The sequence below is a fragment of the Zalophus californianus genome, chromosome 2, assembly GCF_009762305.2.
Source record: "Zalophus californianus isolate mZalCal1 chromosome 2, mZalCal1.pri.v2, whole genome shotgun sequence".
NCBI lineage: Eukaryota > Metazoa > Chordata > Mammalia > Carnivora > Otariidae > Zalophus > Zalophus californianus.
Window position 1 is genome coordinate 154,658,213 of NC_045596.1, and position 15,380 is coordinate 154,673,592.

The 15,380-nt window shown below is 48.5% G+C and overlaps 1 protein-coding gene across 3 annotated transcripts in view; it reads right to left on the reverse strand.

Annotated features, from left to right (window-relative positions):
• The window catches only part of DPYSL2 (dihydropyrimidinase like 2), a 124,645-nt gene that overhangs the window by 51,133 nt on the left and 58,132 nt on the right, over window positions 1-15,380 (reverse strand). For all 3 annotated transcript variants that reach the window (XM_027598882.2, XM_027598883.2, XM_027598885.2), the window contains exons 2-3: window positions 15,156-15,244; window positions 13,338-13,522 (exon numbers count right to left, since the gene is read on the reverse strand). In XM_027598882.2, coding sequence (XP_027454683.1) covers window positions 13,338-13,522; window positions 15,156-15,244 — 274 coding nt within the window. The remainder of the gene's footprint in view (window positions 1-13,337; window positions 13,523-15,155; window positions 15,245-15,380) is intronic.

Below are 15,380 nucleotides of genomic sequence, written 5' to 3' on the forward strand. Positions count from 1 at the left end.
GAAAATGATCAGGTATCTTAAATATCCCACTAAGCAGGATATAAAATTCAGCAAAGCAAATCCTTCTTTTCCAAAGTAAGGTGAAAACTATGTTTCCTGGGGCCAGGGGAGAACTCTCCAATAACAGAGCTAAATGCTTTCAGCAAGAAAAGAAATTTGGGTGATGGAGAGGATATGCTACCATAATGTCCAAAAAAAAAAAAAACCACTTCAGAGCTATCCTGCCCATTTTGATCGAATCTCGATAAAAGAAGGCGAGGTGTATAGATGATGAAATGCGAGGTGATTGCTGAAGTCGATCACTACAAAACAATGGTCCCCCTTCAAATACTTCAGTGTCCACTCGTCATGATAAGAAGTGTTCACTGTCAGGAGCAAAACTGGACGGTAGGGGCAACTTCCCACCCACCCCCATCTGAAACCTGCCCCAAACCCTGTCAAAGGCACCACCCCACTGAATCCTTCCTTCAATCCTATCAGGCAAGAAAGTCTGACCCAGGCCCTTCAGACAACTGACAAAACCAAGACAGAGGGACGCCTGGGTGGCTCAGTTGTTAAGCGTCTGCCTTCGGCTCAGGTCAGGATCCCAGGGTCCTGGGATGGAGCCCTGCATCGGGCTCCCCGCTCTGCGGGAAGCCTGCTTCTCCCTCTCCCACTCCTCCTGCTTGTGTTCCCTCTCTCGCTGTGTCTCTCTCTGTCAAATAAATAAATAAAATCTTTAAAAAAACAAAAACAAAAACAAGACAGAAATAAGGGGCCACCTGCCTGAGCTAATGAATACGCAGCAGAGTCCCTTCCAGAATTAAGATCTCCTGATTCCTAGCTCCATTAAGATGTGTCGTCAAGAAGTGTGGGCCTCAAATTCTTTCCACTCCACCTCATGCTTCTCCTTGGATTATCTCCATAAAGGAAAACACAATGTGCAGAACAGCAATCCCAACTCTGAAAAACTGTGGGATTTTCCTCCCTGTCCTTGCTCCTCCTCAAACGATGCCATCTGCCTGAGGTGTTTCCCAATCACACTCGAGAAGAGCTGAGCCCAGTGAACCTCGCAGGGGGACCATGCCAAAATGAGTCAGAGAAATGAGGAAAGATGAGGCCCAGGCAAGGGCAAGAAGACCTTTGAAGTAGCTTGGGTGACAGACTCAGCACAATCAGGCCCTGCACAGAAAAGAGCTCCTGGGCCTCCCAGAAGCAGGGTCAAGTTCAGCTGATGAATGCATGGCATTGGTTATGCTTCTTGATCACTCTCCAGATACACCCTGGGACTCAGAAGGGCAATCTAGGGCACCAATCCGGTGCTTCTGTTGGGATGGCCGGATACTTCCCTACCACCACCTTGATGAGCACCTTCCCCCACCGGGCACAGCCTCCTGCTTAGAGAGGATGATCACTATCTGATCACTCCCTCCTTTAATGTTCCAGAAAAAATACTTTTAAATGAAAGTTGGGTGGGGGGGCACCTGGGTGGCTCAGTCAGTTAAGCGTCTGCCTTCGGCTCAGGTCATAATCCCAGTGTCCTGGGATCGAGCCCCGCACTGGGCTCCCTGCTCAGCAGGGAGTCTGCTTCTCCCTCTCCCTCTCCTCTTGCTCATGTTCCCTCTCTAGCTGACTCTCTCTCAAATAAGTAAATAAATTTTTAAAAAAGTAAATAAATGAAAGTTGGATCAAAGAGCAATATAGAGTTCGGACACCAAAATCCTTCTGTTTCTTGGGGATGGATATTAGCCCAATGCCTGATCGCAAAGTCAAGGTGGGGGCTGCATCTGGGATATGTGTGAAGCACCCGGCACAACGCTGGGCACAGAACAGCATTCATAAGAACACTTTTTAATTGTTAAAAAGCAAACAGTACCCCTTTATTCTGTGATCTGCAAGTGCCGTCAGCCCAGAGCTTGGATCAGAATCCCAGCACTAACACTTGCAAGCTCCATGGCTTTATGCAAGTCACCTGGCTTCTCTGGGCCTCCCATTCATTTCCTCATTTATGGCATGAGCAAAAGCCCACCCATCTTCAGGGCTAATGGAAGACTAGAAATGGCGGGCACAGAGCTGGCCAAGCATCGATGCCCAAATAAGTAGTACCGATTACCTGCTCCCTCGCAGTTACCCCACATTCTTCGAACCATCTCAAGTGCAAAAGACAATCATGCAGCTCCACCCTGGGAATCCCTGCAAGCAAGAGAAGTCAATGCAAGCCTTCTGCAAGCCCCTCAGAGGAAGAGTGATGTTCATCCGGGTTTACCTGAGACCACTCTGATTGACCATGTTGTCCTGGGGTGATAATCAGCAGCACCCCCTCCCGCTCGCAGAACTGGAATGCCCATGCTACTTATAGGGCTGAAGCCCCCCGTCTAATGGTGTAAAATGACATTTAAAACATACCACCAATTGTGGACTTGAGCTGCAACACTCTGTCAGATTTGCATATAAAATTCTAAGGCAAAAATTACATTTCCTCCCAAATACCAATGCCATCCCCCCTCCCTTACGCTCAGTGTATCCCCAAAATATCTGTCAACCCCTCAGGGCACAGTTTTCTAACTAAACTCTCGTCTTGCCTTCACGATGGATTTGTTCCATCTGCTTTTTGTCCCCCGTGATTTTGTTGCTGATGAATCCAGGCAAGAAATAAATAATAAAGACTCCCCGCTGGATGAAAGCGGCAGGAGATGTGCATGTCGAAGAGAAAGCAGCTATTTGTCTCTGCCAGAACTGGCCAATAATGGATCAGGGACGGGCGCTTTCATCTCTGAGGGGGTCTGACACGGTCCCTTCATTCGATGTCAAAAACAGGTCACTCACCATGCCTGCCCAGAGAGGAGAGAGCTTAGCATTCTGCCCAGACTCTCTCACCACGCTCTCTCAGTGCTGAGCCCCATATGACTAAAGCCCTCCTTTGGTGGGACACCCACTGGGGGAGAATTTGTCACCAATACCACCAGAAGAATGACTCCAGGCTGTGCTCGGTGAGCTCGGCAAGTGGAGGGAAAGAAGGTATTTGCGCAGGTTCAGCAAGAAATACAAACATCCTTGCTGAGACTGCAATGAGTCCACCACAGGGAAGAGAGGGGCCCGGGTGTCCAACAGCACAGTCACAACCAAGTATCAAGTCGGCCTCGTCTGAATTCCTGTTTGGCTGAAAATTCAAATCCAGCAAGAGTTACTGACTTGATGAGCTGTTTCCTGGTGACATCGCTTTGCATCTGTGGGGCAGAGTGTGTTGTCAAGAAATTTGAGCCCCAAATTTTCCAGCAATTATTTGGGGGGGCGGGACTTGAAAAGTAAAATTTTCAATTTCTGTATAAGAAGCCATTTTAGAGGGCTTCACAGACAGACAGATGGATAGATAGATAGATAGTGGTTTTTCCTGCTATGTTCAGAACGCGATGTCCATTACAAGGGAGATAAGCCATCTGGAATCAGCCGGCATGTGACTGCACCCTTGGAGCAGGAGAGATGAACAGCTCATCAACAGACACACTGACCCATCAATAGGTAGGTAGACATTAGATGACGTAGATGGATTAGAGAGATAATACAGATTTATCTAGATGCACAGACTAGATGCATAGAAAAGATGATGATAAATCACATACAGAGATGAGAGAGGAGATAAACGAGAGACAGAAAAACAGATACAGGTATCAGACAGACAGACACATAACAGGTAGATAGATAGATCAGTCGATTCACACGTGTGCCGAAAGTGTCACAGCAATCATTTCCAAATAGTGGTACAAACAACCTGACTGACTTCGCACATAACTCCAACAAACAGGACTGCACTGTCCCCATGTTATAGACGTGGAAACGGCCATCTAGAACTAAGGTATCACATGATCACACTCAAGCAGCGAGTCCTAGAAAGGGAATTAAACCGAAGTCTTCGGCCCCTTGGAGCTCCCCCACCCCTGTTCTGTTGTGTCACCCTCTGAAGCATGGTCTAGTAAATTTCACCCAGCTGGGAGACAGACGGGACAGAAAATCTGAACGGTTGCCTTAAGAGTCTATGATTCTATGTTATTTCCAGGCTCTTTTGATTTTTTCCCTCACAGGCTCCCCACAAGGAAGGATTCCAGTTCTGACCTATCATTAGAGGGAGATTAGCTCATAAACACTATTGATTCAACCTAAAGACAGTAGGGTTTTCTCAGGGAAACCACCACAGCAGGTGGCCCACAGGGCTGGGGACATCAGTCCATATCCCAGCTCCAGCACTCAGCACTCCCCTGCCTTCAACACCCCCCCATCCAACCTCCCACCCCACTTCCTCCAAGTCCTAACCAGTGCCCTATTAGGGCGCTAGCCAAGTACAACCTTCCAGGACACCAAGGACAGCAACTGGAGGAGGGCCTTTTTGCTAACATTAGCTCGGCCCCATCCTGTTTCTTTAAGATTTTTTTTTTGTCTTGTCAGAGTGAAAGAGAGAGAGAGCGCGCAAGAGAGTGGCAGGCAGAGGGAGAAGCAGGCTCCCCGCTGAGCAGGGAGCCCGATGATGCGGGGCTCCACCCCAGGACCCTGGGTTCATGACCTGAGCTGAAGGCAGATGCTTAACGGGCTGAGCCACCCAGGCGTCCCATCCCCACCCTGTTTCACAAGCTTCTGGAGGACACCTGGCTACAGAATCCACACACCCCAGGTTTGTGACAGTGCAATCCCCCCACCTCCCTTTACAAAGAGGACAGGAGTCAGCAGGAAGCAAAGGGCAGAGGGCACCTCTACCTTCAGAACCTTGACAGAGGATGCCCCTCCTCCACACTCATGTACTCTCTCGCGCGCAAAAATAAATAAAATGAAATAAAGTAAAATAAAAAAGAATAGAAAACCTTGACAGATATTCACTCAGTTTCAGCTGAAGACCAACTGTTGGAACAAGCACCTAGATCCATAGCTCTTAACCCTGGCCACACCTGGAACCTTTAAAAACTAATGCCCATACTGTTTTGCACAGTATGGAGGTTCCTCAAAAAGTTGAAAACAGAGCTACCCTACGACCCAGCAATTGCACTACTGGGTATTTACCCCAAAGATACAAATGTAGGGATCCGAAAGGGTACATGCACCCCAATGTTTATAGCAGCAATGTCCACAATAGCCAAACTGTGGAAAGAGCCAAGATGTCCATCGACAGATGAATGGATAAAGAAGATGTGGTATACACACACACACACACACACACACACACACACACACACACACACACACACACACACAAAATGGAATATTATGCAGCCATCAAAAAGAATGAAAGCTTGCCATTTGCAACGACGTGGATGGAACTGGAGGGTATTATGCTGAGCGAAATAAGTCAATCAGAGAAAGACATGTATCGTATGACCTCACTGATATGAGGAATTCTTAATCTCAGGAAACAAACTGAGGGTTGCTGGAGTGGTGGGGGGTGGGAGGGATGGGGTGGCTGGGTGATAGACATTGGGGAGGTATGTGCTATGGTGAGCGCTGTGAATTGTGTAAGACTGATGAATCACAGACCTGTACCTCTGAAACAAATAATACATTATATGTTTAAAAAAAAAAAAAAGATAGTAGGAAGGGAAAAATGAAGGGGGGGAATCGGAGGGGGAGACGAACCATGAGAGACTATGGACTCTGAGAAACAAACTGAGGGTTCTAGAGGGAAGGGGGGTGGGGGGATGGGTTAGCCTGGTGATGGGTATTAAAGAGGGCACGTACTGCATGGAGCACTGGGTTTTATACGCAAATAATGAATCATGGAACACTACATCAAAAACTAATGATGGAATGTATAGTGATTAACATAAAAAAAAAAAAAAAAAACTAATGCCCAGGCCACCTAGAACAATTAGGTCAGAAGTTCTGATCCCAAGGTGCAATCAAGGTTTATAACTACTGCCCTGGCTCCCTGCAAAATTCCCTTCCCTGGACAGGCAGCCTTGGCCACAGCCCCAGCCCCCCACCACATCCTCTCTATCATTAGGGGAACATTTAGTCACATTCTAAGAAAGCTGCCTCCCAAATGGGTTAACCAGAGAGAACTCTAATTTCTACTCACTGTAATTACCCTTTATCATTACCATGGCAGTTAGGATGGCCTAAAAGCAAGAAATTTGGGTAAACAGCTTCACCCAACAAGAGCAGAAACTCAGGCAGAGCCCTCAAAACCCAAAGACATAAATAATCATTTTCCAAGAAAAAATAGGGAGGTCTTCTCCAAGAGGAAAAAGGGGCAAGGAGCCAAAACGGAGTGACCTGGGGCCAGAACTATGAATGGTAGGTAGGAAAACGCAAACACCTAGGCCAGCCACTCCCTAAGACAGGCATTTGTCCTTTAAAACACTGTGTATCATTAATTTTGCAAATGAGGACATAATGTTTACCTATTATGGGCTTTCATGAAAAGCCCAGCCAAGCAGTGCAAACCCAGGCAGGGAAAATGACATGGGTGCTCTGTCCCAGTTCCTGTCTTGAACAGAAGGACGTATGTTACAAAAACCACCCCAAACTTCCAGTGTGGTTCGGAGTTTTCTTCAATGACCAAGTGGGTTCTGTCCCTTCTTACCAAACCCCCTCCTCCCCTACAACTCGATGTGGGAGCTGTGCAGGGAGCCGTCACGTGACTGGGTAGGGAAGGGAAGCAATGGGGAAGGCCCTAATGGAACGGGGTGGTTTCCAAACTGTGCTTCCCCAAGACCTAGGACTCCCCAAAGACAGAGGAGCTGCCAAGACGGGGAGCACAGTGAGGACCTGGGCTCTCCCCCAGCCCACTGTTCAGACAGAGCAGCTCTGCCTTCATCAGCCTTATCTGCCAGGTGGTGAGGGGCGGGAGGGGGGAGGGCTGCCCATGTAGGATTTCACGAGAAGAGGGGTCCCAGGACACCAATGTTAAGCTACCAAGTTCTCTGTAGAAGGAGCAATGGGGTCCGGATTTTGGTCCAGGCTCATTCAGCTCTTGATCAGGCAGCCAGGAGAGGCAGCGTCCACGTATGCTAGGTGCCATAGATGAATGGATAGGGCATGACATGTGCCCTCCGAAAGTCTTTGCCCAGCTTACTGAGCCAGGACACAGAACGAGGGGTGTCTTCGGACATGTATGTGCCATGCAGGCTCTAATTTAGCCACACAGAACCCTGATCCCACAGGATGCTGACCACGGAAGCCTATTCCCCACATCCGGAGACTGGGAAGACTTTGCTGGAACTCAACATTTCCACTTCCCCCGCTACCATTCCTGGCTCTAGCTGCCACTGTGGGCAACAGGGTCGACAGGAAGCTCCCAAAAGTCTAAACATCCCACTCTATGGGAAGTCTGGGAGCATCCAAGTACTGAGACTCCCCACACTCTGAGGAGATTAGGATAACTGCCACAGTGTCCCGGACATAGGGCCTAGGGACCCAAAGAGGAAGAGCCCTGCCTCTGGAGGGGCCTTACCCTAAACCCACAGGGCTATGAGGCTGGCGGGTCAAGCCCAACCCAATGGCCTCCTGCATGAAAACAGCATTTAGTAAAGTGTATATGCGGACCTTCAGGAAGAGCTGAGCCATCTCTCAGGATGCTTCATCTTTTCCCTCCCTTCCTCCATTCTGCTCAGCAGCAGGTAGTAGGTGATCAGCCCAAAACACTGCGGGAAGTAGACAGATTCTTCCAATCCCGCCTTTCCTGGCTGAGACTTGCATGGTGCCACCTGGGCAGGCCCAGTCCCATGGTGTCTGCTCACAGAGTGACCTCGCCCATGTGGGCCTGGGGAGACGTGAGCAGCGGACAGGAGGAGCCTACACCGACAGCCCATCGGCTAACGTGGCTTTCTAATCGCCAGGCCATGGGCAGATTCTGTGGCCGCGACTTTGGTCCTGGACTTTGAAACTTTAGTCTGATGTGGTCGGCCTTTTTTGTAAACACTTTCTAAACCCGAGTCAAATGAATGGTGCAGAGGGAATAATCAAAGTATCAATTACAGACAATTCATATTATACAGTGTGTGTGTTCACACGTGTGTCCTCGTCATAAGCAGGGAGCAAACCCAAATGCCACATGGATGAAAAAATGACAAGCAGTGGATGTACCACAGTGACATCCTGAGCCACGTCTCCTGAGGAAAGCCCGGCCAGCAGGGCCACGGGAAGCCACCTCGCCTTTCTGTCAGGCCTCCCGCCTCCACAGCCAAGACTGGCCGGAAAAGACTGGGATGGACCTGCCCAAGGGGCGTCAGGCAAGGACCGCTGTGTCTCCCACAGTACTCAGGACCCCTCCCCAAACAGATCAGACCCTGTGCGCTAAGAGCGAGCGCTCTCACAGGACGACTGCGTGGGACTGCGACCCTGCCTCCTCCTGAAAGAATGATCCAGGCGGAGGGGGAGGAGGGAGCTGTCCCTGATCATGACCTGAGGCCAGGTGAGGGCCCCGGGCTCTCTGCTCCTGCCTCCCTCCCCCAACTGTCGCACTAGGCTGACTGCGGGGATGGGGCGGCAGACACGGGGGTTCACCCCTGCAGACAGCTGCTTCCACTGAAATTCCCATGACAGACATGAGACACACTAACCCCACCCCGGGATTCTCGGGACTCTGGCATCGCGCTCAGATGAGGCGTGAAACCAAGTCCCCCTAGAGTCTCCATTCACTCATTCACTCATTCATTCATTCACTCAACTGGAAGCGTCAGTGGAGCGCCTGAGGGCTGAGACACAGCTGGGTGCGTGGGGAGGATGGAAATGAAAGGGGCAGGAGGCTTGATCAAATGGTACCACAGGATGCATGCCATAAGGGCCGCGGGATAAAGACCCAATGACCGCCGAGGCACGGAGAAGCCGCCGTGCATTACAGTGAAGGGGGCTGAGTGGGGGCTCTGGAACAGAGGTAACACCTAGCAGGGCCTCCAAGGGTAACAAAGAAAAGAAGGTAAGGGCATCCCTGGCCGAGGTGACAACGTGAGTCCAGACTGGGGCAGCGGGGCTACATCCCGTCGTGGAGGGCTCTGCTGCTAGAGCTGCGTTCTCTGGGCAAGAGGGAGCCCGCTGAGGGCTTCACGGGAGGGAGATGGCACGATCCCCACCGGGCCAGACAAAGAACCCAGGGTGCAAGGAGACATGCAGGCTGCAGAGACAGCATCCTGGAGGCAGTGAGCCTCCTCAGGAGGCTGGGGCAAAAATCCAGTACAGGCAACAAAGGCATAAATCAGTGGCGGTAATGGGATGGGTGCAAGAGATAATACAGAGACAACATTCTCACCTCAGCACACGGTGAGTTTATGGGTTCAAGCCAGCACGACCGTGACGGAGGCCCTCTCTGGGGTTGGGCACCAGGAGAGGCTGCCTGGGGATAGGTAGATGGAGGTGCCTGAGGCACATCCAGGGGGCCCCATCTGCAAGGTGACAAGTCCAGAGCACAGACAGAGAGAGAGGCCCCCCCTTCCAGGCCTGCTGCAGCAGTCTGTCCTCACCTTCTCCGTGCTCAAGTCCTATCCGGATCTCTGCCATATGGTGTGTTGTGTTGGGGCTCCACCCCTCCATGGAAAGCCTGGAGTTCAGGTTAGCAGAAATGACAGTCAAGCTCTCTTCTCTGATCTGTGGCTCCTGGTCTTGGACATCTAGAGTCCGGAGAGCTGGCTTGGACCCCTTAGATCCATACTTGCAAACAGCTCAAGTGCATGTGACAATCACCAGATTCACATACAAGTTCACGGGTCCCACCAGCACACTCTCTACTTCAATAGGCTGGGTGGGGCCCAAGAAGCTGAATGTTTTAGGATGCAAGCAGGTAACACTGGGGTTCACAGCCTGCTGACCACGCTTGGAGAAGCCCTGCTTCCTCCCGCAGCTGGAGCCTCTTCTCTGGCTCCATTAAGAAAGCAGAGATCCAGAGGGGGTCTCTACAGAGATGGGAGGTTGCTGGCACCTAATGCAGATGGAATAACAGTAACTCACCACATCTGAGTGCTCACTACGGGCCAAGTACTGTTCCAATGTCTCCAAGTCCATCTTTCTAACTTTCCCCATTTTGCAGATGAAGCCACTGAGGCTTAAGGTCACACAGCTGGCAGGGTGAAGCCAGAGCTGCAGGTGTGTTTTCCACACCTACCATCTACACTAACGCACAGGATACAGTGTCAGCAAATAATGCGCTTCCCTCTGGCCTCAGATTTCCCCTCTATAAAATGGAGGTAACCATTCCCATCTGTTTCCCAGAGATGCTGGGGTCTTAACACTGATGATCATAAAGCTCCCGGGGAGGCCAGCAGCATTTTCCCCAAGACGCAACTCCGCCACCTCCACGACCCCGCAGCCGGTCTAGAAGCCGCCTGCAGGGCACGTCCGGAGGCTCCGCCCACCCATCACTGGATGGGAAGGGCAAAGTTGCCCGGCACTGAGTGCCCCTTACAAAGATCTCCTTGTGCCATTCTCAATGGGAGGCTCTGTTTGATGGCAATAATATTATTTTCTGCTGCTGACGTGTCACCTCCATTTTTAAACTTGGACCGCTCAGCTACATTTTCCACCTTGGGCAGTGCCGATGCAGACGGACCTGAGAAACACACAGCAAAGGGCATGTGCTTGTAGCAAAGCAGAGAGATGGAAGCACAGGGGTGTGGGCTCTGGGGCACCAATTGACTTCGATGGCTTGTTTCTTCAAGTTTTCACTTGAATCTTTTCAAGTGCCCTAAGCATTTCCGTTTGGCCTCCATACTCACTGAAGAAGCTACGATCTCACTGAAGGAGGAGGTCGAAGGCACCAACAAAGTAACGCGAAGCTAGTTCTCCCTCTTTGCAAAACTGTCTCCGTAAATCATGCCCGTGCCAGGGACTCACTGGAAGCCAGTGCAGAATGTATGACCAGCAAGCAGAAAAAATCCTGACTTCCTCACCTGTATTATTCCCACTTCCATCCTAAGGGAAGGGCAGGCCAGTGGGCATTCTGTAGAGGTCAGTAACCACGGGTGGTTATTTGCGAGGGTAGTTAATATTTTTCTCAGGCTATAAAAGCAGTGGAGTTTGGGGTATGACAACTCTAACCACATCCCCACCACCGCTGAGGACTTTCACTTTGGGGTGTGCTCATTAAACTCCCCTACTCTTTGGCCTAACTGACTGCATCACAAACCCTACATTAAAACACGATCACATTCTGCCCAACTGAGTAAGGCAGGCGGTCCAACTTCTCACTTCCCCTTCATTCTGACCTGCCATAAGGCCTTCTGCTGACTGTTCTCAGCCCAGAGGCCAGAGGCAGGACTGGTGGAGCTGTCCTTTGTCCCTGCTCAGAAGGAGCCCACCCTGAATGAAGGGAAAGAACCCCAGAGCCGCTGAGGAGGAAGGTCAAAGAGGAAGTCAAGGCATCAGCAAGAAGGGATATGCCCTGACTCGTGGCGAAGGTGGTGGGGGATGGGAACGCAGAGAAGAGACGAGAAGCAGGAAGGGGGGGGGCAAAGAATGGGTTGAGTGTAAGGAGTGAAAGGCACATTCAGGGATGCAGGAGAGGAGAAAACAGAATGATGGGGTCTTTCAAATAAGTCTGAGAAAAAACAGGGTTTTTATTCATCTGCTGAGCGAAGTGCATTTGATCAGAGGCAAACTGTCTCTGAGCTCAGTGAATCACCAAATGTGGGAGCTGAAAGGGACATCCAAGGTCATCTTGAGCAAATCCTTCATTGTGCACATGAGCAGCTCCGCCAAGGGAGATGACTTGCCCACGGTCACACAGCGACTTAATGCTGGATGGAGACCAGAACGTCAGATTCCGGGTTAGCAGCATTTCTACCATGGAGCGCTCCAGCCCAGCAATCCCTCTAGTGAGAGACACCACTGACCACTCACTCAGGAAATGTTATTTCTGGCTTCTTAATACTCTGTGACCAACGTGGGGGCCTACAGGGCCCTCATATGAACTCCAAACGGAGGCAGATTATAACCTTGATTTAACCCTGGAGGCTGACACCCAAGCAGTCTGTGCTTCTCAAAGCTCTAGTGTGGCTCTGCAGCTGGCCTTGAAGGACAGGCTGCCATGCCCACTGGTACCAAGTAAGTCTTAACAGACGTCACTGACAAAATGCAGCCTTCTCCAGGAGGTCAGGGTCCTGAGGTGTGTGGGGGAGGGTCCCCTCACCCCTTGAGAATGGCCCCCACTAGGTTAGGAGGTGATGTGTGCAGCAAAAACAAAGAAGTAATAAGGCTTAAACCTGCAGGCTCTGTCATTAGAGAGCTGAATCAGGAGAGAATGGTCCCTGATCCTTCAGACACTCTGAGACAGGGACTGAGAGAAGACCAGGAATGCGCAATTTAAAATGTAGAGGAATTCAGAACTAGGAGGGGATGGCCGGGTAACGTTCACCTAGGTGGTAGGATAGAAAAGAGGAAGTGAGAGACTGGACCATGAAGTTATAGGGGAAAAGACCATCATTCTGAAAAATAAGCAGTAAAAGGGGTTTCTCTAAGGAATAAAGTAGCGAAGTTTTCTACTTTGACCCTCTTCTGAACTGAACTATAAGTTTTGAAGATAGACTGTGTATTTACTTTCACTCTCAGATAAACTTGGTTTTTTTTTTTTACCTATGTGTCTGACAGGTCACGGTGTAGCTTCCTCACCTCCTCAAAAACAAGATCTGTTACAGGGACGTCAAGAGACACATTGGAAATTGCCATTTTACAAGCAAACTCTTAATGTGCATGCTAGGACTCCAGGAAATACGTTTTAGATTTAGCTGAAAAAAAGCATAAATTCTTTGCAGCAATGTATGAAGGACACCCAGCTGTTGGTGCCGGCAATTTTCATATCTAAATGACAATTAATATTATCCATGGCTCCCTCTCCAAGCAGGACTTCCCAAATCCATTTATGTCAAAGCCAGGCCAGGAAATATTCCCCCCATTTGATTTTCTCAGCAGTAGAAGAGAAGTTCCCACTTCAACATTCCACTTACTGCACCCCATCTTCATTCCAGGAAGAGGCACCCTCAGGAATTCTTTAAAAACCAAAATCAAATACTTTGGAGCAAAGGCTCAAAACGGATAGTTTTGACACCTACTCCAAATGCTGTGTCTTTAAAGTGACCACAATCAAATCACATGTTCAGGTTAAGGAAGACAAAAGTTCAAGCAGAGAAAGCAAGAAGCCATTCCTTCTAACCTACCAAAATTCTCTAGAACCGTATTCTCCAGTTCAACTGGACAACTCCGAGCTGGACAAGAAAATGAGGAAAAGGACACCAAGACAAACAGCTGTCCCACCCCCACCCCCTTCTGTGGTCAATCAATCCACTGCTCAGTCCAGCAACTTTTAGAAGGAAAGAATCAAACAACAAAGACTCATTTTCAAACAATAATGGCTACCAAGCTCTAAGATCATTATTCTTAAGCTCTCTTACTGATCATGGTGGTTCCCCCAGCCAGGGCTGCCTTCGTGCCTTGAAAGAAGTCATCGGCGGAGGTCATTCCTTGGTCAGGCATCTGGAAGCGGGTATGGACATCAATCCCTCCAGGGATCACCATCCTAGAATGGGCTTCGATGGTCTTCACCCCTCCTGGCACGATCAGGTTTTCCCCTATTTGCCTAAATAAACAGGATGGAATGATAACAGCTATAAATGAACCATCCCTGAATCAAATGGCATCTGAGAGACATATCACGAAGCCAGAAACCATCCTTCCCTAGGTTCTATAGACTTTTTGGATTACTGTTCATTTTCATAATATGTGCGGTCCCCAGTCCCTATGCCCAACTAAGAGGCAAAGCAGAGCATACTAGAAAACAAAATGTAAATAAGACACTAGAAGCCCTGATCCAGGACGTTTAGTTGCCAGAAAACCCCTAAGATCTAATGATAACAAAGCCCCAAGATATTTACATAAAAGGTCACAACACTTTTGCTGTAACACACATAGCTGAAATAATTACCCTAGAGCAATTCTCTCCAGGCCTGGCTGCACTTTACAAACATTTATTTTCAACCCTGAGAAAACAGGGTGGAAAGGTAGTAGAACAAAGCAAAAGAAAAAAACAAAATAAAACAAAAAAAGCGAACAGGATGATTACAACTATTTAAAAATCTGGAAGCATATGCTCAGCAACTCAGATACTAAAGACAGAAAAACTGATATTATGTTGGGGGACATGGATTCATTCCCAATTTTTAAAAAACATCTGGACTACATCTTGCTACCAGTTTTTTTTTTTTCCAGAAGGAAAAAGTAATCAAAGAGGAGTTGATAAAGTTCTAAAACAAATTAGTGTTGACTAAAAATAGCACGCAGGCTTGCTCACTTCTAGGCCAGTATCATGCTGCCTTCTAATTGGGGGAAAATGGAACATGAAAGTCATGGTATTTGAGAGCTTGGAGCAGAGAATGTCACAAGCAAACACACATGGAGAAAACATTAAATGCGGAAACGTTAAAACCTATTTTAGGTTCATAAATCAGGGTGTGAGTTTCCAGGCAACAGACACATCCACTCCAGTTTTCCACTCCTCTGGACTGGTTTGCTGCTAGCACTTGATGAATGCTGCTTATTTAAAACATGTCATTCGCTACAGTGTTTGTCTTTAAACAGATGTGCTCCTTCTCCAGGGCCCTGTGAGCTGTCCCAGTCTGGAGGGCAGGAGGATACTGGTATATACTCAGCACACTTAACCCTCTGTTGGTTCTCCTCTGCAACACAATACACAATAAACACAAGGGCAGTCTTATTTGTGTTACAGAATGAAACCTACAATTCCCTCAGGATGAGGCAGTACTTTGTCTGTTACTTGGTTGTTAATTTGTTGTCCCGTGGCCCCAGCAACTTGGATTCTTAACTAAGAAAGCAGATGTGTTAACTTGGTAGAAGAGGCTGGAACACCACGCTTATGTCTTAGATTGGGCAATCTACGGAAACAACTACATTCCAGGAAAAACCTTTAATATATTCAATAGATCATAAACCAAGTATTTGAACTGGCAACAGGAAGATATTGTGTCACCTCAGTTAAAAGAGTGAATTATGTTAACACATAAGGAAATGGGTGTGCATTTGTGGCTTTGAATTCCCTAAATCTGAGTTTTCAAATTCACTAATTACCACCAATCAAAATGAACTTAAACAGACCCTAAGGTAGTTGAGTCTTTGAAGTCACCAAAGTTTGATGCTATGCACGTGAGCTGTATGGGAAGGTACACAAATTTGTCTCTATTACGAGTTACACTTACTTGATCAACCCATCTTCCATGTATATGTCCGCATAGAATGACTGGTCATCATTAACGATTTTACCTCCTTTGATCAGAAGACGATCGCTCTGAAACAAAGAAAGTAATAAGGTCACAATTCATACCTGACTGATGAGAAACACTGTTACTAAGACAATGAGCTAAGGACATTATTTTTCACTGTTCCGAAGAGATGCTCAAAATAAGCCAATTTTGGAAAGGTTC